General features: G+C 42.3%; 2 protein-coding genes across 3 annotated transcripts in view; both read left to right on the top strand.

Moving 5' to 3' along the window:
• Positions 1-1,070: 1,070 nt before the first annotated feature.
• On the top strand, positions 1,071-14,221 carry LOC134094591 (alpha-N-acetylneuraminide alpha-2,8-sialyltransferase-like). Its single transcript, XM_062548181.1, has 5 exons — positions 1,071-1,607; positions 5,297-5,441; positions 6,749-6,858; positions 8,629-8,721; positions 9,458-14,221. Exons 1-5 carry the CDS (start codon positions 1,429-1,431, stop codon positions 9,915-9,917), a joined length of 987 nt encoding a protein of 328 aa, XP_062404165.1. The 5' UTR covers positions 1,071-1,428; the 3' UTR covers positions 9,918-14,221.
• Positions 14,222-22,324: 8,103 nt separating this feature from the next.
• lmf2a (lipase maturation factor 2a) overlaps positions 22,325-27,538 on the top strand; it is a 9,848-nt gene continuing 4,634 nt past the window's right edge. Inside the window, exons 1-7 of one of the 2 annotated variants that reach the window (XM_062547195.1) lie at positions 22,325-22,544; positions 23,349-23,602; positions 23,868-23,896; positions 24,330-24,523; positions 25,311-25,489; positions 25,825-25,978; positions 26,790-26,927. In XM_062547195.1, coding sequence (XP_062403179.1) covers positions 22,451-22,544; positions 23,349-23,602; positions 23,868-23,896; positions 24,330-24,523; positions 25,311-25,489; positions 25,825-25,978; positions 26,790-26,927 — 1,042 coding nt within the window. In that variant the 5' untranslated portion in view covers positions 22,325-22,450. The remainder of the gene's footprint in view (positions 22,545-23,348; positions 23,603-23,867; positions 23,897-24,329; positions 24,524-25,310; positions 25,490-25,824; positions 25,979-26,789; positions 26,928-27,538) is intronic. The other variant, XM_062547197.1, reaches the window with a different exon arrangement.

The raw sequence follows: 27,538 nt of genomic DNA on the forward strand, positions 1-27,538 counted from the left end.
AGAGATTGGTGTAATCAAGAGATTGGCTGTAAACAGTTCCAAAAGCCCCATAACGAGGAAATAGCCTGGGAAAAGCGCTGCCATTTTTTTTATCTACCGCTCTGGGTCTGATCATGTATTGGTTCTATCTGTGCACTTAGCACAGGTGATCTCACTAATTAGCTGCTCTAACTGAAGAGTTGTGCTAATTAGAGTCAGCTGGTTTAAATGAATGGTTGGCACAGATATGTGGGAGGACTTGAATCCACATGAATGTACTGAGGATGTATAAGCATGAGGTGCTTGCACTAATGGGACAGGGACTGACCCTGTGATTCAGTATGAGGTGTGTGTCAAGGTGGTAGTGCAAATAAGTGCAACAGTGTGGGGTTAAAGTCTAGTGACCAGCAATAAGTACGGACAAAATAAAATTAAGCAAGCAAGTGCCTTTAGCCTGTAGCCTAGGGATGTCTGGCCTTGGTGCTGTGCCGTGGGACCTTTCCTAATTTAGGAAAGTGGCCCTCAGTCCCTATACCATATCTGTACCGCCAAAGACCTCCCATATATCACTCTGAACAGCCCTACCATTGTGTGCCCTACATCCTCCACCTTCTCTCCTCTCCTCTTACAGTGATGAGTGTCCCTACGGTCCTATTCACCATCTTAGAGATGGCCCATACCATCACACTGCGGTTTACCATACAGTAACAGTATAACCACTAGTTGTCATTTACTGAAATAATAACTATACTTTCGCCGTGTTATTATTTGTCTTGAAATAATTTTCTGTGTACTCAGAAAGTGGACCAATTCTATTATTACAGTTATTTGTGAAACAAAAAGGGAATTATGGAGTATAACAATGATACATCCAAGGTGTGTGTGTGTTTGTGTGTGTGTGTGTGTGTGTGTGTGTGTGTGTGTGTGTGTGTGTGTGTTTTCTGGCCTGGAATTGGCGGCTAATCTAATCCCTCTTTTAATCGCGCACACCAACGCAGTGCGGGCGCGCCACCAGCACCGCGTCGTTCCTCCATACAAAGAGCTGGAGCACAACTCAGAATTCAGAGACCCTGATGGTGTGACGTCAGTGCTCGTCTGCTGTCGGGGGAGGACAGCACGGGAATAACGGAACAGATGTGTCCACTCAATTTCGTTTTGTTCCGTTGTGTTTCTGCGCATAGACCACTTGATTATCTCTGTGGGTAGGACACATTCTGGGGAAGTAATGTGTGTGTGTGTTATGGCCGAGGGTATTTAAGTCGGTAGCCTGGATGGATACAGAATCTCTGCAGAGCAGGGCGGTTATTGCTGCAAGTGTATCGTCCTCACGATCGGATGTCTATGGCGTCTGAAAGAATGTTTCAGAACTAGCCTAGCAGGTCGAGCTGTCTGTCTGCCTGTCACCAAATCCAATGACGGATATCTGTCCGGATCGTGAGTCGTTGTGATATGAGAATGAGCCCTCTCAGATGCTCGCGAAAGTGCCTCTGGCTGGCGATAGTGCTGGCTGTACTCGCACTGTTCTGGTTTTGGATTCCGGGCCGGGGCATTGACTTCAGGAGGCTCATGGGCGAGATCCAGCAGCAGTCTTCGTGGAGGAAAAATGCCACGAACAGCGAGGCATTCAGGTAAGTAGTCTAACCACTGCTCCAACACAATTTATTGCGATGATGAGGAATAAGATACCAGACACATGGATAAAACAACCCCCGCGTAACCGCCGCAGCCGCGCGCACTTCAAACGCACAACCATGCACCAGTATGAAATATTATCCTAAAACCTTGTGTTGTATAATACTAAAACCAGAAGAAACACACCGGCCGGGCTGTGATAGTGTGAAAGTGTTCGAAGTGGACTCTTCATTCACTAGGACAGGCTGAGGCTATTGAGGCCAGCCATTGTCCTCAGGGCTTCACAGAGAACAACCCCCATTTACAGCGAGAGGTCGCGTAGCGCCCCTTTGGCACGTCAAGCCAGCCATGCATCCATGTGTAATAATCTCCGTGTTCAGCCAGCGTCGCTTCTCGGACGTCCTGGATGTCTGGAACTGGGAAGACAGGTGTACCGTGGCGTGGATTGAAGTTAAGTTAACAGCTTATAGCATTTCATGTGCTATAAACTGTGAACTTAACTTCACTCCACGCCACGGCGCACCTGTCTTCCAAATTAAATGTTAATAACCAAACGGAAGAAAACGTGTCTGTGTGGCGAGTGATATGTAAATAAAATATGAGGATTCCTCAATGGAATGAGCTTATAAGCCTATTTGATCAGTTTGTGTTTTCAAGGTGGATGCATTCTTTGAGATATTTTTCCACAAAACTATAGGCCAAGCATATTGTTCAGTCGTTTACCCAGACTTATGATCAGAATATTGAGATTCAGGATGATGATCCAATGGAATAGGCTGCTCTCACACACACAATACACTCCAACATTACAATACACAACATGTTGCTGGCATCAAATTCAAAATGAACATATTTTCCTAGCCTGGCCCTGCCCACCTAGATCTTCTTTATTCTGGCAAACCATAGTTCATAACCATTTCCCTGCCAAAAAAACTTGTCAGGCTAATCTGAGGGAAAGATGAAACCAAATGTTACTGTGATAAACATAAGAAGCAACATCTGCACACGTCAAAAAATGTGATTAGAAAAATGCAGAAGCTTATTTACAGGAAAAGTAGACTCACAGACATTGTTTACTGACTGTTGATGCTGTTTATTGTCAGTTTGTAAAGTTTAGGTGAAGTAGGAATCTCTGATCAATGTGACTGGTAAGGCTGGACTAATTATTTCAAAGTTACAGTAATGCCCATCGCAAATGCAAGCATTGCGAACGTTTCCCAATCAAAGTTCCCAGACTTTATTCACTTGTGAATAAGTCGGGCGAGACCAAGCTAATATTTTCCATGAAATAGTAGCTTAAACATTTTCATTCACAACTTTTGAAATGTTGTCTGTTTCCTTTTAATATGGGTTTACGAGACTTGCATATTATCACATTCTGTTTTTATTCACATTTTACACTACGTCCCATTTTTTTCTGATTTGGGGTTGTACATTTTGAGGTATTTTTGCCCATTGCTGTGAACAACAACAACAGCAACACATTGCATACAGTAACTACTGTAGGCATCCAAAGCACTTTACAATGAAGGCAGGAAACCTCACTTCATCCACCACCAATATCCATCTCTGGTATCTGCCTGTCCACTCATCATAATTTTCTATGTGCCGTTCTCCTAATATGTTGCGCTAAATGTGCAGAGCTAGAAATACAAACGATATATTCTTCAATCATGTACCAAGCTGTCCTCACAAGTAGCCTACCTTGCCCCTGTCTAGCTAATCTCCTGTGGCTGCTCAAGGCAAATGGCAGAGCGCAGACAATTGTCCTGACAACACATTGCTGTCAGATGCTTCCATTTGCGTCAATTTGAATACAGTATGATGGGTGTGGACCTGATTTGTGTATATTTGTATATGGCCTCCAGGGACTGATCTGTGGGCCTGGGTTCAGCTGAGGTGTATTAATGTATGTCTGTCTGCACTTGTCCTGAAAGGGTGATAAACTTAAACTTAGTAGCCCTTAGAGAGGATGGCCCTTACCAGAGAGGGCTCAGCCCAAGTCTACAGGTCGCTCTTGGCGGGCCAGTTCAGATTCCCAGCATATGTCTGGCAAACAGTGTGTGTGTGTGTGTGGGGGGGGTGTCTCATCTCATGAAGTGACTTCTCATGTCTGATGATGCATAGTCAAGAATCTAGGTGGGAACAGATGTGTCAATCTTCAATCTTCTTTAAAGAGGAAATTAGTGTGTGTGCGTGTGTGTGTACACGTGTGTGTGTGTGCATGCGTGCATGGCTTTTTCCTGCTCAGTACAGAGGCTATTTACCACACTACACACTATCATTTTCTGCCAGAAATGAAAGTAGTACGACAAATTGAACAGGTAGGCCCCTTGTTAAACTGAACTGCATTTCCCTTTTTGTGTTGGAAATACGTGCCTATTGCCTACACTACAGTACACACACTGTACATGACTGGCAACATGGGGGACAATCAGAATAACATCCTGTAAGGTGTCCCGATATACAGAATTAATGTAAGGTGCAAAAAACCCAAAACATTTATTTGTACCATACAGCAAACATCTCCTCACTATCCGCCAGCTGCCTGTCCCCTGAACACACTGTGCAAAATTGTGGTCTCTTTAGACAGCCCAGGCTCCACAAACAGCAACACAAACAAACTGGTGCAACATGCACCATGAAACATAACAGACATTGTTCCAGCCAATAACTGACGAGATGTGCATTTGGTAAGGTTTCAATTGCACTTTGTTTCGCATCAGGGAGGTCTTTGCATCCTCATGTCAAATCCACTAAGCGGTTTTACTGTCCTGTAGTGAGAATGAACATCAGCTACTGTATTAGGTTCTCAAGGTTATGGTTATGGTTATGGTTATGGTTATGGTTATGGTTATTTAGCAGACGCCTTTGTCCAAAGGTCTTGGGGTCCATGTCCTGATGTTCTGCCTCAGTATCTTATCTGTATCATTTTCACATTTTAGTCTTGTACAGCTCTTGACACACCTGACAATTCAAGCTCCTTTTTACTTTTTAATTTTTTTCAACTTTCAGACATGTTCTCTTAGGGGATGATAAAACAGAAAAGACAAATCTGATGCTTGCTAATCTAATGTAAGTTGTCTACGGGGGTGTCTACTTTGGCTCCCGGACTATGATAAGCATAGGTTATAGTCTGTGATTGATGACATTTTCGGCTTAGCCTATTTGAGAAACAAGGGACAGATTTTTCTAAAATACTCTAAATACATTCCTTCGAAGTACTTTGTTACAAACTACATTAGTTTTTTTCCAATCCTGCAAAATACAAATTAAGTAAATATGAATTTAAAAACTGCCCGTGTGTGTGTGTGTGTGTATTTCTACTCCCAACAATCTCTCCCAACCAAGCATAATTTGGTAACCTGGTACTCATTGAGGCATGACCCTTACTCTCTGTACTATATGACAGAATACCTCATTCATCACAGCAGGAGAAACAGTCAACTGCTCACATGCTAAACAGATGAGTGGCCAGACACAACCATTTGGTTGTGAAACACTTGAGAAAAAGTATTTGAGTCTTGTTATGTCTATGTGTCTCACACACATACACACACATGAATGATGAATTAATGGCAATGTAGTTTACTAGTGTAATAAACAGACTGTAATTTGGTGTGTGTGTGTGTGTGTGTGTGTGTGTGTGTGTGTGTGTGTGTGTGTGTGTGTGTGTGTATAACAGGAGCGAGGTGGAGAAGTGCTGTGAAGTGCAGCACCTCTTCGCAGTCACCCAGCAGAACACCCCTCTTGGCACAGTGCTGTGGTACGACGCTGCATTCTTCCACTCACATACTGTTGACCAACACACCTATTCTCTGCTCATGAAGGTAAAACTCGCTCCTTCCCTCTCCCCTCTCTCTGTCTCTCACACACACATACCCAGAGAGACAACATGATGTAGGCTGAATTTTTTTTTTCCTGTGAAATAACTACTTTATGTTTTGACCAATACTTTTTTGGAAGTTTGGATCGTATGTTAACAGAACTTAGACAAAAGTATGACCTCAAACTGACATAACCTTAGAAAGGCACATAGAAAGCACATAGAAAGCAAAAGCCAGATGTGTTTTGTATTCATACCACCAGTGTGCAGTTGGCACATTGTGTTCTTATAATAGGATGGCTTGTGTTTACTGTTTGATACCAAACCACAAAGGTGATGGTGTTACGAAGGTGTGAAGAGTTAAAGGGAGTATCCAGAGTAAAATGCACTTTAGAGCAATTTACGGATGATTGGGAGTACATACATACGTTGAGTTGACATCAAATCATGGATGTGTTTTGAGAAAGTTCGATTTTACCGTTTTTAGCCAAAACTCGTTAGCCTGGAAGTGAACGGGGCACGTCCTTTTGCCGCCACTGTTTGGAACAGTAGAAGAGGTATAAAAATAGCGTTTTGTAGCGGCGAAAGGACGTGCCCCGTTCACTTCCAGGCTAACGAGTTTTGGCTAAAAACGGTAAAATCGAACTCTCTCAAAACACATCCGAATGACATGATTTGATGTCAACTCAACGTACAGTGTGTACTCCCAATCATCCGTAAATTGATCATTTTGCATCAAGTGCATTTTACTCCGGATAATCCCTTTAAGCAAGGTGTGTTTGCTTTTGCAAGAGAAATACAATGTTTTGCTGATTTGGTGAAAGGTTTTCTTATTTGTGTGTAGACTAACAAGACGTGCACTAACAAGACGTGCTAATTTTAGCATTGATCACCTGACTAGAACTGACACTTACTTGACTGTATGGAAGTAGCACTCACAGCTGCCCTAGCTTGTCCTTATTGCGCTCTATCTTGATTGTTTCCCTTATTGGAAGTCGCTTTGGGTTAAGAAGAATTGGCCAAATGTAATGCTATGTAATGCACCTCATACGTCATCTACAAATACTGCATTGCACAGATACTCACATTATTGAGTTATGATAGCTTATTATAGCTGCACCCAAACCAAATATTAAACACACATCCTAACAACTTTCCATTTACACACTTACAAGATTATAGAGTGAAACAGGAACATGAACAGAAACACATGTTTCCCACACGTCTTGCTTATAAATAGCACTAGACTTAAAAGTGTTTGTGTCTGTAGCTATGTCTTATGTGTGTGTGTGTGTGTGTGTGTGTGTGTAGGAGTCTCCAATTCCAAATCGTCTGAGCTCCTGTGCAGTGGTTGGGAATGGGGGCATCCTGAAGAACAGTGGCTGTGGCCAACAGATTGACCGAGCCCAGTTCATCATCCGGTATACACAACACAACATACAATCACTCATTTATGCACACAAATGGGAGCAATCACCATCTTTCATCCACAGACAAATACACTTCAAAACTCTCTCTCACTCTCACTCTCACATACACACGCACACACACACACACACACACACACACACACACACACACACACACACACACACTCACAAAAAAATAGATCAGGTTTGCCACTTGTACTAGTGGGTTATGTAAGGTCCTTGTCTGTGCATTTCTCTCTGGGAGTCGAACATTGTGGAGTCCTTGCATTGTGTTTATTTGATGTTATAATTTTTTTAAGTTTTAATCGCTAAAACTGTCTTGTTTGTAGAACTACTTCTTTCCATCACATACTGTATCAACCCATTTCTCAACTTGCAGGACAAACTGCCAGTACTAGTTCTAAATTGATGGTTGCTATAGACCACTGAAGTTCGCCTACAAAACATCTTTGAGATGCCGTCTTTGAGATCAGCTATCTTGCAATTTTTCCTATATGAAAATAACATGGGGGTTTTGATTAATCGCACCTGTTAAACTCTTGTGGGGACGAAGAAGTCTGAAATGCAAACGTTTTGCTCAATTCACTTTTGACCTCTGCCTTCGCGTGGGTACTGTGATCTTTGGTACATTGAGATAGTAAACTTAGATTTTTGCTACCCCAGAGCTAACTTGCAATGTAACTTTCCATAGGTAGTTAGCTTCAATTACAGTTTTTCTTGATTGCTTTGACCTGCTTCTGTCATCACTGTCTCAGTAGAGCAGAAGACACCTCTTGCAAATGTGTTAACCCTTTCTCTTTGGATTGACACATTTTTCCCACTCTTTTGCAAATCAGTTAACACGGATTGTCTTTCAAGCAGTCCAAACTCCATTGTTTTAGCTATGGCGACCAAATAGAAATCATCTGTTCCTAACTATTAGAAACTATCAGTATAAAATCACTGAAGCAGCTGTTTGATACTTCACACAAATCTTCAATTTGCAGTCAGTCTGCAGGCCTTAAAAGGTGCAGCATCAGCATTGCAGTGTTGTTATACTTAACTGTAATAGATTTTATTTTATTTTATTTTGTATATTATTTGGAATGGTGCACTGGTGTACTGATTTGAACTGAGTGCTGTATATATATATATAACATACTATATGTTGTATTTTGTTGTCCACTGTGTAATAGTTGATTGGAAGAGCTCATATACTTGTTTGCAAGTTGTGTTGTTTTGAAGGCAACACTTTCTTTTGGTGCATATTTTAAATGTTTTGCCACAGTTAGAGCCTTTTGCTAACAAAATATGTCATTTTGATCATGAGTGCCACTGTTTCGGCCTGTGTGTTAGCTGTTTTGAAAATGTGAAATTTGACTGCCGCATCAAAGCAATCAAGAAAAACTGTAACACCCGGATCTCCTTATACTGTATGGGCAGAGATGGCAGTTTTGGTTCTTTTTTGTAGGCAAACTTCAGAGGTTTATGAAATTCATATTTATAATTGAATACTACAAATTTGCCCTCAAATGCTAAAAAAAAACAACAAAAAAAAACAATTTTACATGTAGAGGCTAATATAGCCAGTAAAACAAGTGATTGGCATTGTATGACAGCAAAAAGCATTTGGAAAACATGTGCAAAAAATAAAAACACAAGAAAGCTAATCACAGTACTGAATTTTCTGAAAACTCAATTTGTAAAGAGTGCCTTATTTGTACTTGTTTGGTGTGGTTGAATATAATGCATTTCCTCCTTCCTCTGTGTCTATATGTATAGATGTAATCTCCCTCCCCTGACCAGAGAATATGCAGAGCATATCGGAAAGAGGACTCACTTAGTGACCGCAAACCCAAGCATCATAGACCAGAGGTACAAACACAGACACACACACACACACACACACACACATATGCAATCACAAAACAGTGGAACAAATCTACTAGTCAGTGGGTTATAGGAAAGTATATTGCACTTTTCAGATGCTGCAATGGCATCCACGTTTAGTCCTGCAAGTTTTTATTATAGTTTTTTGCAATTGCTTAGACACCTTTTGCAGAATTTGGCTGATTGTGTGACATAACCCTTGAAAATGAATATCTGACTCACTTCTGTGTCAATCAAGACTATTTCTCACAAATTGCAAACCACACACACAGAGACATATTCCCTTACAAAAAAATGTTTGTGGCAGATTCGCAGCAAACTTGTGGGTGATTTGTGGGAAACAAATTACTTCACTAGAAAATATTGCCAGAGGTTTGCCCATGTTGGCTGCTGGAGGCAAATTTCCAAGGAAGTTCTAGCAATCATGGGAGTGGCAAATGTGTCCGCCAGTGATTTGCGCTCAAACTTAGCCATGGTAAACTTCCAGTGAACTTCTGGTGCCAAAAGTTAATCACAACTGTTTGCCAGAAACCTAATTTTCTTGTGAAAATATGACCTTGCCACAAATTTGCGGCATCAGGCAAACCTGAAATTTCTGTAAGGGTTTGTACAGACCCTCATTATGCCATATGAGTTTTCTTAGAAGAGTTTTTTAACACTCCTGTAAAGTTTAATAGAACTCTGTCTGTCTCTGTGTGCGTGTGTGTGTGTGTGCTCTAAGATTTGGAGGTCTGGAGTGGTCCAGGCGGCCGTTCGTAGACAGCATGCGTGTGTACGACCGGAGCTTCGTCTACATGCCAGCCTTCTCCTCGAGTATCGGCACAGAGCCGTCCTTCAGGGCTGCCCACACCCTTGCTGATGTCTCAGCCAATCAGACGCTCCTGTTCGCCCACCCAGAGTTCCTGCGGCGTGTCAGTGCCTTCTGGACCGCCCGGGGCGTCGGTGCTGGGCGACTCTCCACCGGAATCTTCGTGCTGACTCTCGCCGCCTCCCTCTGCGACCATGTGGACGTCTACGGCTTCTGGCCTTTTCCAAACGGGCTGGACGGCAGGCCACTCTCCCATCATTACTACGACAACGAACCCCCCAACAGTTACCATGCGATGCCGCAGGAGTTTCTGCAGCTGTGGCAGTTGCACAAGGATGGAGTTATTCGCCTGCAGCTGGGAAGTTGTGCATAGCCCTGGACGCTATCGCTGCGCTATGGTGCGACCTGATAATGTGATTCACTGGAACAATCTTGACCCTGGAATTTAGTTATTCGTTGATCTGACGTTTTCTGAACAAAGTTCAGGAGTAGCCTATAGGATTCATTGACAGACTTAACTCACTTTACTTCCTTTCGTAGGAAATAAATCCTGGAGTTGCCAAGCTTAGTTTCCACCTCCTCCCCTGCTCCTCCATTTCACGATTAGCTCTAAGCTCTAAATTACCCCTCATCCATAGGGGGTGTTAGCGGACATCACTCACAAGTGATCTCCGCTATTGACATCCCAGGACCATGGCCAGCTACCAAGCCAAACTTGCTAATCTCTGCACTCAGTCTAAGCAATCCAGTATAGATAGTTGATGTTTGAATTCAACATCCAGACAAATAAACCCCTTCCTCAGTGCTCTGCCCTTCCCCTGCTTCCTCCCACTGTCTGGTGCACCAGCGCTAACGCTACCTGTGGTTGTTTGGCTAGAACATGTGGTTAACGCTACCTGTGGTTGTTTGGCTAGAATGTGTTTTTGTGAGCAGGTGCACCCGTGTCTAGCCTGGATGCCAGACCGAAGTTTAGCCCCGCCTCCATTCTTTTTCTGCAGGGAACTTCGGTCTGGCACTGCTCCGTTCAGCTGCTACTATTCGAGATACAGATCTGTTCGGACCAATCACATTTCACAGGGCGGGCTTTACGTGATGATTGACAGATGAACAGCAGTGACGTTCACGGCTGCATGCGTCCTCGTTCAACGAGTTGGGTGTGAGACCATGTTCGCTTAGGTTGATTTTGATTGCAACAGAAACGCTATGGCTATGAATGCATAATTTGTTCATGCAGTTTGGCCTTTCGTTTATCTTAGCTATTGAAACGGAGGTTTTATCACAGATTCGCACAACTATTTCTGAACACTTAGACCAATGAGGATATGTGGGAAAACTTCAGTTTCACTTTCACCCAGTTAAAACAGTATGTTTGAGTGATGTTGTTCCCGTTTGTTTAAAAATGTCTGTTTGCTCGTTGGGTTAACGACACACTTCCCCAGCTGTTCATTGCATATACAGTTTGAAGGAATTATTTTTAAAAACGAAGGAGGATGTTTTCCATAGCCTACCCTGCTACATATTTCTGTCTAGATTTCGCAGATACTGACAGCCAATAACTTGTTCTGTTTGGTTTGGTCTATCCAATGAGTGCAGAGCTATCCCCCCCGCACTGTATCGGTTGAATCACGCCCCATAATCGCAGCTGAATGGAGCAGTTTCAGACTCATATTCTGATAAGAATTGAGTATGACGTCGTCAGGCTAACCCGTGTCAGCTTCCTGTTTACAAAGCCAGGGCATGCAGATAACATTGTCTGTATGCAAATATCAGATCTTTTTTAGGGACGTTGAAGACACACAGTATAGAGACAGCTAGTGTGACAATCTGTGAGGATGTATTCGTTACATGTGAAGAGCAAGTGTATTGGTGGTTTATAATGGTCAAATCCCCCTTTAAGTGACTGTTCCATGCTCTGACCAGCACCCTCCACTGTGAGTGTCGTGAACGGGGCAAACGCCAGTGATGACACTTGGTTGGCCTTGACTTGAAATTGCTCAAGAGCTGCTCAGCTGCCATGCTATCACCATGCTAAGCTCAATCTTTTAAGATTGAATGTTAGAATGGGGAGGCTGTGCTTTTTTTTCTACTGCACAAGAGGCGTGATCAATGGGCATTGTTCAAATGACTCAGACCAACGATCCGGTGCGTCTTTTGGATAAGCTAGTTCCTGATTGGAGCCAAAGGTTCTGGCAGGGAACAGAGGAGATAGATGTGCAGGTTTCCAGCGTGAGCTGCCGGGCGAAATCCAAATTCACCGGAAGTTCAGGCAGGGTTCACCCAGCCTACAGCTGCCTCTGACTCGTGTCTGATTCCCTGCAGAAACGGTCAACGTTGCTCAACACCCAGCACACATGACAGGCGTAAGCCATGACTTGCATGATTATGATTAAAGGAACCGTATGTAGGATTTTTGCCAAATCTGGTACTGCAATCACTTTCAAAATATTGTAGAGCGATGCATCCCCTCCCCCTCCCTCCTGAGTCAAAGTTCGCAACCCGGATGCCGAAACACCACTGGCCATCAGGCCAAAACACATAATATGTAAACATCAGTTGAGGGCTGCAACTTTTAAATGACAATATCCTGGCCGGACTACTGTTAGTGATATAAGTATTTGAAATTAGCATGATTTCTTAATGTCTAGTGACATCAGGGCCATTTTATGATTAATTGAAATACATGTCTTACAGTTCCTTTGAAGTTGTCTGAATTTGCTCCACCTTTTGCACCATCTGAATTGATTCAAACTTCATGAATTCTTCATCACAGAATGTCGTTGTAGTAGCCTATTGTGGTGATTCACAGATGGCTTTGACTTGCGATTGCTCAAGAGCTGCTCGGCTGCCACTGACTCATGTCTGATTCCCTGCAGAAACATGCAATATTGCTCAACACCGCAAGGCACACATGACAGACATAAGGCATGGCTCGCATGATTATTGCTTCCTTCCTTCCTGCCTCTCACCCCTGGCTCTCTGTACTGTCTCGGTGTGCATGATGTCTTCAGGGTAGCTAATATCATTTGCACAAGTGTGTGTCTTATACAGATTGAACAGGTCTGGTCAATCTATACAGCCACAGGATCAGGAGATGCACAACGGACCGGTCTGATGAAGTGCCTTTGTGGGAACCTCTGATGTCTGACGTAGTAACCATTACAGCATTTACACAGTCAGGAAATTGAATTACTTTTTATGTCCAGTAAAAAGAGCGAGTTAGAGACTCGAGAGAGACTTAGAAGTGAACAGTGAGTTAGGGAGAAAGTGTAAATGGAAAGTTCATGCTGTGGCTGGACTGATCTGCAGGAACCTGGACCTCATCAGCACAAATCTGTTGGGAAGTCGGAATGAGAAGAATGGTGAAGTGTTTGTTTGTTTTGCTTTGTCCACTAAAATTGAAGAGACATACTGTCCCAGACAAAGGGGAAAAAACACAAGCAAACTCGTAAGACTCATGAATAAATGCACTGACTACAACCTGTCTGTGTGGATCTCTAAGGAAACAGGAAACAGCTCAGCTAATGTATTAGTGATGTTATTAGCTCAGCTAATGTATTAGTGATGTATTAGTAGTGTTATGTTTTCATCAGGGTTTGTTTGGATGTTTGTCTGTTTGTTTGTTTGCTCACAAGATAACTGAAAACGTTATGGATGCATTTCGATGACATTTTCAGGAAAGGTCTGAAATGACCCAAGGAAGAAGTGATTTTGGGAGTGATCTGTATTGCTGTCTGGATCCAGGAGGTTATGTTTTCTCTTAGCGAGGTCTGCGCTCTCAGAGTGCTTTTCTAGTTAAATGATCAAACCAAGATGATGATCAAACAAAGATGGTCACATGGGTGAAATTATTCAATCTCCAGTTTCCCTAAATAATAATAATAATGCAACTTGTATTAGTAGTATTACATAATAATTACAGATCAATGACGAATGTTGCAGAAAAGCCACTAGGTGGCTTTGCATAAAAAGGGCGAACATGTGGCTTGTTGCTACTGGGATGCAAGCCGGGACCTGATCAAACCCGGCTGGGTCACCTGGGCAAGGAGGTCTGGTGTTGAAAGACCCGTAACCTCAAGTAAGAAAAGTTGGTCAAAGGCACTCAGTTGAGGAAAAAATTAAGCCTTTAATGGTACATGGCAGAGACTAAAAACATACACCGACGCGTTGCGGCCACATGGCCTTCTTCAGGGCATAAAGCTTGAAGATAGGACAAAGAACAGAGTATAAAATGGCACCCTTGGGTGTCAAGTGGGTGGAGTAACCCTTACAGGTCAAAGGTCGCTTGATTGACAATTATCAATTAAAAGACAAACAAAGTCAGAAAATCACTGTTTGACTTGTATAGAACTAGGAGCATAACAGAATCAATGCTAGAACACAGGTAGCCAAATAATACAATTCACTAAGGGACATTCACAAAAAAGGGGAGAAATCACATTCAGTAACCTCAGTTGACCCCAGAGACATTACTGATGATGCAAACCAGTGCATCCACAGAGATCTTGCAACCATAATAATAATAATAATTATTATTATTACTATTATTATGAATATTATTTTACTATAGTCTGAAGAGATTACTTTTGAAGTCTGCAATGGATTCACAATGCTGGATGTAGGAATGTGAATTGCAAAATTTTAGGGCATGGTGATGAGATGCTCTTCCACCCACAGAGATTAGGCTCATATCTGATATTGAGCTGCTCAGGAGGATTGCAGTGAGCAGACAGGTGTTTAGTATAGGAGAATCAATGAGGTGAGTGGGAGCGGCCATTGAAAATGCTCGCAACACTGCACTTCGAAAAAGATGAGCAGACGGTTTACCATAATAGTTCAGTCAATTCTTTTTTTTTTTTTTTTAAATGTTTTTTTTGGGGCTTTTATGCCTTTTAATGTTATAGGACAGTGGAGAATGACAGGAAGTGAATGGGAGAGAGAGTCGGGGTGGGATCCGGAAAGGACCACGGGGCGGGAATCGAACCCGGGTCGCCGGCGTGCGGTGAAGGTGCCCCAGCCAGTTGCGCCACAGCTGGGGCCAGTTCAGTCAATTCTAATACACCATTGTTTCTGCCATTGTTTTCATTTTGTCTGTGTCTTCAATGTGTGCCCTCAGAATAAATCAACAGTAATTCCATCAACATGAATTTATGAATGGTTTCAATACCAGAGTGTGCTCATAGCGCTCAGAATGTCAGTTTACAAACACACATCTCACACATGCACATAAAAAAGTTTGATGCAGTTTTTGATGTGTCTCTGTCCAATGTGACAAAATTCTAGAAGAAAACAATAAATATGATTAGGCTATGTTTTCAATAGGCCTACATTCATTTGTGTTTCAATTATAAAGTTTATATTATGCCATTATATCTGCTGCTCATCATACCAGCTGCTGAAAATGTCTGACCCAGCTCAATGTCTTGGTTTGAAAATCTTACTTAATTTTTAATTGAATATAGCCCTGATCTAATCTAACCCCAACCGCATGGAGCAGGGAATGGTGCAAAATAAAGGACATGCACACTCTCAAACATTTGTCTTATTAAGACTTTTTTGGACCTTGTCTTGACAAACAAACGTGTTTCAGCCCAAGGCCATCGCCAGCATCATGGAACTGTTCTGCATCCAAAGATGGATTTAAAGGAGAGAGTGCCTGCTCCCATGTGTTCAAGAATGGTACTGCCATCTATGGAGTGGGTGAGAGTGTTCATCAAGAGCTGATTTAGAGCTAACAACTAATAGCTATATAGAGTACATGGACCTGATGTATAATGACCATAATGTCTGGTTATGATCCTTTACATGCGCTACAGATCTTGTTCTTATATCGTTTCGGTGGAGGGGTGTGGAGGAGCTAGCCAAACACAAATGGGTTATGAGTCATATTCTGGAGTGGTTTTAATGTCCAGGGGTTTGGAACTAGCTTGAGGGAGGGCCTGCAATTGTAAGGACAGCTGTGCAGAGGAGTCTGCTGCTTGGCCAGCTGCACTTGTTGTAACATCTTTTTTTTTTTTTGGACGTATGCATCACTCAAGATCTTTTCTTTGTAGACTGTATCTTCCGTATAACAGTCGGTCTAACAGTGGTCTTCAGGAAGGAAGGGCTTAGCAATCCACGTTTCAAATGCTTCCCATTGCATTTGTTTGGTGTCAACGAAAAACACAACAGTACATTCATGCCGTTATTTGTGCTGATTTTCAGCAATCATTGTTTTTGCAAAACATTATTATTAGCCTACATTATTGATTGAACTTTATTTCACAAAACCTGGTAATGTAAAAATGTAATTGCCCCACTCAATTTCCCAATTTGCACTGTACTCCAATGTATGCTGACTATCATACATTACATTTTATTTCAAATATTCAAAATCCCCCAATGAGGAAAGTATCAATATCTGTGCCTTCAGCCCTATGCCCCCTTGTGGCCACTTACATGTCTTGCAGATTCAGGAGAACCATCTGTCAGGACACTGCTCCCCAATCACTGGAACCTTCCATTAGATCTGTCCCAAATATTATGTCACAGATTAACTGATTTTGAATTAAAGTGTTAAATCATGATATGCCAAACTGCAATTTACAGAAAATTACAGGTATTTTCTTAGATATTCATCTGGGGTTTGATTGATAATAATTAAGTTTTTGTGCTCTCCTTTTCCCTGAGTCTGACCATAAAACATATAACATCAGTTTTAATCTCATTTTCAATTTCGATGTCATGTTAACCTCAAGAGACCTCAGTCTAGTTTTCTTTCTCACGGTTGAATAAAGTCTTTGTATTGTTAAAACGGTATTGGTAACTAAGGACTTCATATCCTGTGTGAATGAGTTGTGGTTTAGCGAATTGAGAAACATCTTCCCTCAGCTGCACCATGGGGGCTGCTTCTGCTGCTGGTTCTGAGCTTGTTCTCTTTGTACTTCAGGAGTTCTAAGGCTCTAAGGATATACTGAATGATGACGATGAATGAAACAAGCTGGTACACACACAAACACACACGCAAACAAATATCCCTTCTAAACAATAAACTCTAACGTAGCCTTAAAATTCTATTCTACCTGAATCTGTATTGTGTGAACATGTGTGATGTGTGGAAGGGAAATATTAACAGCATGCACTTTTTTTGAGCTGTGTTGGAGCAGGTCAACAAACCACCTAGAGGGGGTGATCATGATAAAGGGCTTCTCTAATGGGAAACTTTTCGGATGCCTCCCCATGGTCTTAATGAAGCAGTTATTGGGGCTATCAAGCCTAAACATTGGTTACATTGTGGGTCAGATGAAGACCTATCCCCCTTCAACAAATGTGTTCATCATTTGCCTGAAGATCTTGCTTATTTTTTTTAACATTAAATGGAAGATGAAAGCAGTGTTGCTGACATTACATTCTTTTATTGAAGCAAGTTCCATTTGTGCACCTACCAAAAGGAAGGATGTGCACACATTTGACCCTTTGAATTTATGTACATTTGGTTGTGTATCATTTGAATGTGTCATTTGGTTCATGGGGGACCATGCAATAAATTAATATATGTGTACATTTAGTGACTGTACACTACATACACGCATGCACACACACACATGTAAAGATACATGCACACACAAGTCACATGCAGGCACACACACTCACATACATGTACACAACACACAGACATGCACAGAGACACACACAGACACACACACACATGTACGCATGCATGCACAAAGACACCTGCACACACACACACACACACAACCCATCACTCACAAGTGAACATGCACAGACACACATAAGCACACACAAATGCAAGCAAGCAGAAACACACACACACACACACCAGAGAGAACTCACAGACAGAGAAGCCCACAAAAGCAAGCACACACATGCACACACTCATTTACATGAATAAAAGTAGCAGGAGATGGAAACAAATTGACAAGTGTGATATATTTTTGCGGAGAGAATGTGCAGGACTGAGCGGCGGTCATATTTTGTACCACTTTGCGGTATATCTAATTAAGTACATTATTGGCAAATTCATCATGATATCCTTTATATTTCAGCCCTCTCTGGTTTAGTCTTGTAGGCCTGTAGTCTTTGCTAAATGAACCTTTCGGTCTAATTGGCTATATTTAAGGGTGATTTGTGCTATAATGTATGAAATATATACGTTCATTTATCTATTCATTTCCACAAAATTCACCAGAGGGCATAATTTAAGTGATTTTTCCCCCTTCTTCTTCTTTTGGAGGTTGGGGGTAATACCTGACCTCGGTATTTGAAAAATCCTGGCTACGGCCTTGCTTGAAGGCTTCAAAAATCACTTGGTCCATACTTATACTATAGCCAAAGTCGTATTGCATGGTAACGTAGAATCTTCTCACCTGGATACTGGTAACTGGACCTCATGTCATGTGTACGGAACACTGCCCTTGGCCTTAACTGTCTCAATAAGACTGTGAGGAGAGCCAGTGATGATGAAGGTTGAGCATCATGTTTTCTGGTAACTATGAGACAAACCGGCGTATAAACAAAAAATCCATCCGTTTCCCCTGGCAGCAGCCCACCTCCTCATTATAGTCTCTGAATTGGTCTTTGTGAACTTTTGTATTATCCTGTAATTCACCCACCTGTCACTTGATCCTTTGTAAACTGAGCATGAAGCAGTAGACATTTATAAGCCTGTGGACAATGCACTGGTACCTGCAGACACTATGAAGACCTACGTGTGGACAACACTGGTGGTGGTGGTGGTCCTAGTGGTGTGCCATGATGCTAAAGGGCTCTTAACGAAGTGCACACTGAAAAGCATCCTTGATTCTCTCTACGCAGGCAACAGCAAAAGCGAGGACCTAGTCCCCAAGTGTTAGTTCCTCAATATTTACTGAAGGAAGCTGGAAGTTATTCAGTGATGCAGGTGAGTTTGCTTTTCGCTCTTGCACTGACTCTACTCTTTGCTGTGCTTTAACAGTGGTGTGTAAAGTTGAGTTGACCTCAGGCTTCAGCACCAGTCTGGTCACCCAACCCGGCCCGATCAAGTTTGACCAGAAGACACACCAAAACCTGCCAGACTGCAGCGGGAAGGGCATCGACATGGGCATGCTGTACGGTGCTTTCCAGCTAAGCAATCGGGTGGCCTGCACTGATGTCTCCACTGCCAGTCTTAACCTGTGCCAGATGCCCTGTACCGGTCAGTCCATGAAACTCCAGCAGTCTGGTTTTAAAGATTCAATGAGTCTTGTGTAGCTCTGTGTGTTTATGTACTGGGGATGTGAACTTCAACTTCTGCTCTCTCTCTCTTTTTTGCTGTTGAGGCATTAAAGCAACAAGCACTTTTCCTCTGTTACACGCACGCTATTTGTTTATCCACCAAATAACGATGTCCACAGACAAGGTAGAGCATGTTACCTGATTTTATCAACGTGTGATGTATTGCGACATCAAAGCAAGTCAAATTTTCTTAGGTCTCATTTAATCGAACTACAGGTACACTACCCGATCTGGTAAAGTTACATAGTGCGGTTATAGCCAATAGAGGGCCGCAAAGTGAATGAAGAAGTGCCGTTCACCCTGTTACGAGTTGATGAACCGCTGAAATAATTTTGGAAACATTATGTTACAGTACGAAAAACTCTTTAGTGTTGCTTTAATTTAGGCATGTAAGGTCCCAATGACTAGTGTGCATATGCTAATACTACTTTAAATGACTGAATTATCAGTGTTGTATTATAGACGTAGTACTTCAATTTGAGAAACACTATAGCTCAACAACATACACTAAGAAGCACTACAATCAGATGGGAAACAATTTTAATAGTTGCCAATATTGACAATGACAGTACAGAGCTCTCAAGTTTGTTTGTGTTTTAAGATCTGCTTAGGGTGAATGTCACAGACGATGCCATTTGCAATGAGCTGCTTCGAACCATACCGAATAAGTAAGTATAAAAATAGATTCTATTTCTTAAATTGTGTATTTAAACAGACCACCTGACCAACAACCTTGAAGGGGTCTATGTTCCCGAGTACCTACAGTATAGCTTGCATCAGTCATGATAAACACATCCGGTGTTTCCTGCAGTTATTTGTCTGTTTTATAATGTTGATCTTCAATGATTCCTTACCATCAACCCTTTGTCCCTTACACTCCTCCCTTCCACTGGGCTCAGGTCATCGAGTCACACCTAAGGACTGTGTAAGGAGTCTCAATTGTAGAACAATCGTTTCAATCAACAGTGTTAGACAAGTGTGAGTTTCTACTTACATTGTTTAGACAACTAAATATGTTAATCCAAATTTAGTAAATTCTGCCATTTCCAAAAAGTCTTAATCTGTTCTAACATACTTTCTGTCAAGAACTCTGAAGAGAAAACTTTGAGAGGAAGAAAAGCCTAATTTTGTTTTTAGCAGATGGCCTATCTATCATTAGCCAGGAAAATACAGACCCTGGTAATCTTTCAGATTTAGGGTCTGGCAACGAATAATGTAATGGCCCAATTTGAGGCGAGGCACCAAGCAAGCATTTGAAAATATCACTGCACACAATTGGACACTTCAAATTGTGCTCTGGTGAGAACTCTGGATTTCCAGGGTAATATCATCACCAAAATTAAGAAACATTTTGCTTACTATAGACCCACTTTGCAAATGTACATTTCCCATCAAACACATGAATGACATGTGTGCTGCTGATTGAATTCTTTTTTTTTTTGTCATCGTGAAGGAAAATTCCCAAAGGTGATTCTGAAGCGGTGAAGATTCTGAAGATTATGTGAGTAAAAGCTATATGGTCTGTGACAGCTATTTTATTAGAATTATATCTATTAATACACTGATCAATTAGTCAAGCAAATCTGTTTTCATACAAAAGCACAATGCAAATCTGTTCTGCCTGTTGTTACCATCAATTCAGCTACCCTAAAATTAACGTTATATCTTTGCCATTTCTTTCACTTAAAGGCAATCAAGTATGTTCCCAACTGAATGTGCATCGCTGGAACCAAGCACTTACTTCTCAGAATGCTAAATGTATTCAAAATCAACTTTCACGTTTTAAATTAAACTTAAATGTTAATGCTGGTTTCCTTACTCCATGTCTACTTCATGTATTAAATATGTCATCTAATTTCTTTGCTGATTTCTGGAACTGGTTGATTATTTGCATTAGTATTGTGATGAAGCAAGAATTACTTTCTTCTGAGTAGTTTATTATCATGGAGAATGACAATTCATGAAAATGGCCTACAGGTTTAAGATCCCAGTGGCTACTGTATATCCCACAACATGGGTGGCATCCCGTAACATAAACCCCTTATCCCACAACACATCAGCTGACTAGTCTAGTACACCAACTATCTCATAACATAAGGCAGCTTAACCAGAATCTTAGCTGTAGGCTACATTTCCCCCATAACACCTTGCATGAACATAACACAGGTATCAGCATGTCCGAGCCGCGCTACAGTATTTTCCTACTGGCAAATATTTTGAAAAAACAAGCATTGAGACTTTTATATACTGTAGAATATTATCTTGTTCTGCATGAACTGGGTGGCAGAATGACATGGCCAATTATGTTTGCATATACTACTACTACTACTACTAGGCCTACTGCTGCTGCTACTACTACTACTACTACTACTAATAATAATAATAATAATAATAATAATACATTATTTAACGTGTTTCATGACACCCAAGGTCAATTCACAAACAGAAAAGGTTGTTAAAATTATAGTCATCTCATAAAAATAAAAATGAAAATATAAATAAAAGTCAGTCCATAAGCTATTTTGAAGATTCTGCTTTTAAAGTCAGTAATCGAGTCACAGTGTAGAGATGCAGTCTGGCAGTGAATTCAGCTTGGGGGTGATGTAGCTGAAAGCAAAGTGTCAGCCATATAGGTTTAGTCCGGTTTTTTTTCTGTCTTTTTTCCGCATTAGTAATGTTCCGTCAAGGATTCCCGGGACAATGTAGGCCCACAATGATGACACGAAACCATTGTTTTTCCGGACTGGACCCGGAGGGTAGGGTGAACACAGTTTTCTGTGAATATTTCGAGAACCGTGGGGCCTACGAAAGACCACATTTTTTTGTATGTTGGTGTCCAGGTGCTATGTCAAGCCATCCCATTTGAGCACCATTATTTTATAGAGTGTATGTGTCCACGTTTTGTGTAATTTGGTTCATGGGGGGGACCATACAATAAATGTATATACTGTATGTATAGGCCTACATTTAGGTACTGTATATATGCCCACACATGCATACATTTACAGATACACTATATAGTAGTCTCTGCAGTAATTCACCCTGAAGGTGTTATTGGGCTGAGGTAAGGACATTATGCAGGCCAGTCATGTTTATCCACACCTAACTGTCATCCATGTTTCTATGGACCTTGCTTTATGCACTAGTGCAGTCATGTTGGAACAGCTGGGGCCATCCTCGAGCTGGGCTTGGCCCTTTAGTTCCAGTGAAAGGAACTCTAAATGCATTAGCCAAGACATTCCATACTCCCAACTTTGTGGAAACCATTTGGAGATGGTCCCCTCCTGTTCCAACATGACTATATATAGGCATATAATATATAAAAACAAACATTCATTCTGTTTGGCACTCTGTGTGCCAGCTGTGACCGAAACGACACGGTCGACCGCTGCTGTTGTGGTTATTGCTAGGCTACTATGATGAATGTTGAAACGACTCACTCAAGCCAAACTTAAACTTGTCCTTGATCTCATCGCCTGTAGATGGTGCCCGTTTTACTGGATTGGTGTAACATATTGCGCCTTCGCTGCAGGCCATGAGTTTTCCTTCCTAGCTCGTCGTAAGTGTCCGCCCTCGCGTGCGTGCGTGCGTGCCTTCATCCGTCCTTACTACCACCACCATTCCTGCAGGACAGTCTCGGGAATCTGGCGTGGCAAGATGGGGGAAATACGGAAGGCAATGGAAGCGTTCCTTTGGTGCATGTCTACCATCTACATGTTTGCGTTTGCTTCCCTATACATACAGATACCAGGTGACTCACCCGTTTCCCTTGATAAACTGTTCTGACCAAACTCATGACAAATTCTTGTTAGCATTCAATAGCTAAAAGACAGGCGACATGTTTCAGTACAGTGAAACTGTGCAGTGTAGCCTAGTGTTTGCTAAATCGTGAAGTTGACAGTGTAGGCTTACATTGCCAAAAGTGCACATGTAGGCCTATATCACGTGCATGTGTACCCATTGTCACAAAGTAGTTTATGAACTTTTGATATCATCGTCAGCATGCTCTGAAGTAACGTTATGGCTAATTCAGCTAAACGAGCATTAGCAGATAGGCGTTGTTGGTCTTAAATCCGTAACGCAAATTAATGTTGTCTTTTGCTCATGGACAATGTACTCCTTGTGTTCAAATAACTGACAGCACACCGATGCTGACGTGATGACAATTCATCTTCCGATGATACACAATTGTGTCAACGCTAGATTACTTCTTAGGAGCGCTCAATTAAAAGTACACTGGAGGTACATTGGTGGAGTTTGTTTACAGTAACACTATCGTTAACGTTAGCCAGCTAGCAAAACCTTGGCTATCATGCTAATTTAAGTGTATATGTTATAGCTACCTTTAACCGTAAGCCACTAGATAGAGACTAGTACCAGAGACACTTGCTAGTACATACTTAGTCACTGTCTTCCGTTTAGTTTCATTACTGTTTGAAATAGTCTTAAACATTATGCAGTTTAAAAACTGATAACGGTCTTTAGCTAGCCTGAACTTGCACCGTAGCGCTCTAGAAATTTTGGTATGAACACACCCCTCCTTTTTCCGCCATAGGTCTCTATGGCAACGAGGGGGTGCTGCCCTCACGCTGGATGCTGCGTTACACAGGCAAAGGATTCTGGGAGCAACTGAGAGATTCTCCCACCCTTCTGTGGTTGGGTCCCAAACTTGGGCTGGACACACAGCAAGGCATGGAGCTTATTGCCCTGTTAGGGACCTTTCTAAGCCTTCTGTCAACACTGACGCACAGGCTACGGGATTGTCGGCTCTACCTGTGCCTCTGGATACTGTACCTGTCCCTTTATCAGGTAACGCAGCAGCAGCCCCTCTTCAAGACAGACAGACACACACACACACACACACACACACACACACACACACACACACACACACACACATTTGAATGATACTTGGCCCTCATACGTACACAAACGCAAGCAGGAACACAGACGTAATCTCTGAAGAGACACTGTCTGATACACACACACACACACACACACACACACACACACACACACACACATGCATGTCCACCTTTCTCTGAACATCTTTTTCCCCTTCTACACAAAACAGGTTGGACAGGTGTTTCTCTACTTCCAGTGGTGAGTGTTCTGCTGGTTGTGTGTATTTTGACAATTCCATAGACTGCATGTCTAGTCAGATATCCGTACGTACATATTAGTAAATGAAACATCTGGAGAGTGGGGATGAATGCGGAACATTGTTGATCTGAGATGTCAGGCATCTCATAAACGGACAAATATTTCTGGACTGTCTGATGTTCACTTGACCTTCAACTTGTAACATGTCCAGGGGCTTCCACCTTTCTGTCCTTGCTGATCAAGGCAAGGCACCCTGAGTTGCTGCAGGGGTACTGTTCCTGTAGTGTTACTGTACTGTACCTGTACTGTTCTCTAATTGCTCTGCATAAGAGTAAACAAATAGATAAATAAAAGCAACTGTACATTTTCTCTCTCTCTCTCTCTCTCTCTCTCTCTATCTCTCTCTCTTTTCCCTCTTTGCATCCCTCTGCAGGGATAATCTTCTGTTGGAAATAGGGTTTCTGTGTGTCCTGGTGGCACCCCTGTACCTGCCTTGGGGGCGTTGCCGGGGCTGTTTCCATGACAACGTGACCTTGTGGGTAGTGCGCTGGCTGCTCTTCCGGCTCATGTTTGCCTCTGGAGTGGTCAAGCTCACTAGTCGCTGTCCCACATGGTGGGGACTCACAGGTGTGTGTTTATGTGTGTAGTGTGTGTGTACTACATAGTGAGATTCAGCCTCTGATTCTGTATGCAGGGGAGGTCAGACATGACCCAAGGACGAAACGATAACATTTTGGGAGTGATCCGTAACACCACCGGGATTCCAGAGCTGTTTATGTGTTTCGCTTAGTGGTGTACTGGCATGGTATGGCCACGTGGTGGTGATCGGGAATAGTTTAGTTTATGTATGACAACCTAGGAAGAACAATACGGGTCTGCGCTCTCTGAGTGCTTTTCTAGTTAAGTAATATTTTGAGTTTGTAAAATATTTTTCACAAAGAATTTCACAGCCTGCAGTTGTAGGTTATATTACCTTCTATGTGCATGTGTAAAAAATAATGCATATTGGTACGTTCTCCCAAATTCAGGTATGCGTATGTGGGAGAGTTCTGTGTGCACATATGTAATTTTGAACACTGAAGTTAGAAGTAACAAAAGGGAAGAGTGTTTACCACAAAGTGAACCTGACAGGATATAAGTTCACACATTCAGATACTGTTTGTGTCTTATTTTTCTCACATGCAAACTACACATGTCCACAGGATATACTGATGTGCTCATGTTTCCATGTGTCCATCAGCCTGCATATGTGAGCATGTGTCCATATGCGTATTGTTTGTGTATCTACGTATCTGTTATGAATCTGCTTTGTGTGTGTCTGTGTGTGTGCGTGTTTGTGTGTGCGTGCATGTATGTATGTATGTGTGCGTGCGTGTGTGTGTGTGTGTGTGTGTCTGTCTGTCTGTCTGTCCAGCGCTGACCTACCACTACGAGACTCAGTGTATCCCAACCCCTCTGGCCTGGTTTGCCCACCAGCTGCCCGTGTGGTGGCAGAAGCTGAGCGTGGCGGCCACCTTCCTCATCGAGATCCCCGTGCCCTTCCTCTTCTTCAGCCCCATACGGCGACACCGCCTCACCGCCTTCTACCTGCAGGTGTGTGTGTGTGTGTGTGTCCCCTTTCACTGGAAAGCACAGGGTAGTTCTCACTGGTGAAGTCAGTTGTAAGATCGTTAAATTCTATTTAGTGCCTTAATTTAAACCCCTGCAGGATTATCTGAGATTGTTAAACTTATGAATTCATTGGGTAGGAAGACGTCCGCCCGCTGCTGGACTTTTCTATTACTGTCATTTCAGTGGTAATCTACGGTTGTGTTGCTTTAATCTATCCTGTTGGAGAACAAAGCCATAACAAGTGTTTTTTTTTCTTTTCTGTCTCTTTCACTCTCTCTCTCTCTCTCTCTTTCTGTGTGTGTGTGTGTGTACTGTAGGTGTTATTACAGGTGCTGATAGTCCTCTCAGGGAATTATAACTTCTTTAACCTGCTGACGGTAGCACTGTGTCTTTCCCTGCTGGATGACGAGCACATCAACTTCCTGCTCCGCAGACCATCTGCATCTGTAGACGCACACAAACTGCAAAAGAGTATGACATGCACACACGCATACACACATCTAATTTTATAGCGCATATATGAACATGTAGCCTTGCTAACGCTAGACCTTATCTCAATGAGATAATGTCTAGTTCCCAGACCTTCATTTTCTGGTATTTGAGATGGGGTTTACGAATGCCTAGAGCCACTTATTGGGTGCTACGAATGTCTATCAAATGGGTCTGTACGTAGCTCATAGCCAATCATATCAATTATACCAGATGACATTTTTCAGTAGTGATAGTTGTGGAGATTTGAACAAAAGCTTGGTTTGGTTTGGTTCTTAACCAAAATACAAGCTTCGGTGTGACGCATAGACGTCGTCATCGTCTTGCCGTCCCCCTGTTCTGTGATTGGTTCCTTCGCTGAGGTGAAAATCAGAGCCATGGAATCCAGGCTGCCTAGCAGTGTGAATGAAATAGCATGTAAGGCAGCATGGGTATACCCAGGCATGTGAACATGTGCATTAGTAAAGGAATAACAAGTACGTTTGTAATGCTTTACCAAATTATTGTGAAAACACTCACATTCAAATACACACACACACACACACACACACACTCACACACACACACACACACACACACACACACACACACACACACACTAGGATGGTAATTGCAAAGAGGGAAAAGAAGTAATGGTCAACAGAAGGGAAGTTCCACGGAGAGGGAATATTTAACATCTAGAGATGCGGCAACAGTGTACATATTTTTGTACTTTGTTAACATCTCTCTCTCTCTCTCTCTCTCTCTCTCTCTCTCTCTCTCTCTCTCTCTCTCTCTCTGTATCTTGTGTCAGCAGGCGTGCTCCAAAAAGCATGGTCTTGGATGTGTGTTTGTGTGGAGGTGACTGTGTATATCATGTTCATATATTGGACCATTCTCCATTTCAACCTGCAGATAGACTGGGACAAAAAGGAGGTCTCTTCAAAGATTGGTGGGTGCTAGTTAATTTGGAAACCATCCTTCATGGTTTTGTTTGACATACATAGAATAAGCTAGCCTGGCTAACGCCTACCACTTCTCAAATGAGACGTGGTCTGGCAACCAGACGTTCATTTTCTCGTATTTGAAAAAATGCCCAGATCCGTTCATTGGGCGCCATGGATGTCTATCAAATGTGTATAGCTCACCCAACTCATTCGTATGCAACGCTAAGGGCTGCCATTGACATCAATGTAAATCCTTTGGCGTCAAATGTAGACGCAAGAAGGCAACGGAAACTTCTCGGATGTTCTGTGATTGGTTCGCCAACATCAGGCGAGCATTTGGGCGTTAGTTTCCAGACTGGCTTAGCAGCGGGATTGAAATCACCGCGCAAGGCAGTATGGGAACACCCAGGCTAAGAATAAGCAGAAATTAATGGGAATAAACTGGGTATTTTTAAAAATGCAAGTTAGTCTAACAGGGAACTAACAGGGAAAAAGAAAACATCTTGCAACTTGAAACAACCTGATTTAATGCAAATTCAGTTGAATTTGTACCCTGAACATATGTCAATCGCTTGCACACAGCAATCAGCATAGGCTACCGGAGCATCAGAAAAAC

This window comes from Sardina pilchardus, chromosome 10 (genome assembly GCF_963854185.1).
Source record: "Sardina pilchardus chromosome 10, fSarPil1.1, whole genome shotgun sequence".
Classification (NCBI taxonomy): domain Eukaryota; kingdom Metazoa; phylum Chordata; class Actinopteri; order Clupeiformes; family Clupeidae; genus Sardina; species Sardina pilchardus.

Coding starts and splice junctions, on each gene's coding strand:
- LOC134094591 (XM_062548181.1), top strand. CDS start 1,429: ATGAGAATGAGCCCTCTCAGATGCTCGCGAAAGTGCCTCTGGCTGGCG. Junction 1,608..5,296: donor ACGAACAGCGAGGCATTCAG/GTAAGTAGTCTA, acceptor TGTGTATAACAG/GAGCGAGGTGGAGAAGTGCT. Junction 5,442..6,748: donor CCTATTCTCTGCTCATGAAG/GTAAAACTCGCT, acceptor GTGTGTGTGTAG/GAGTCTCCAATTCCAAATCG.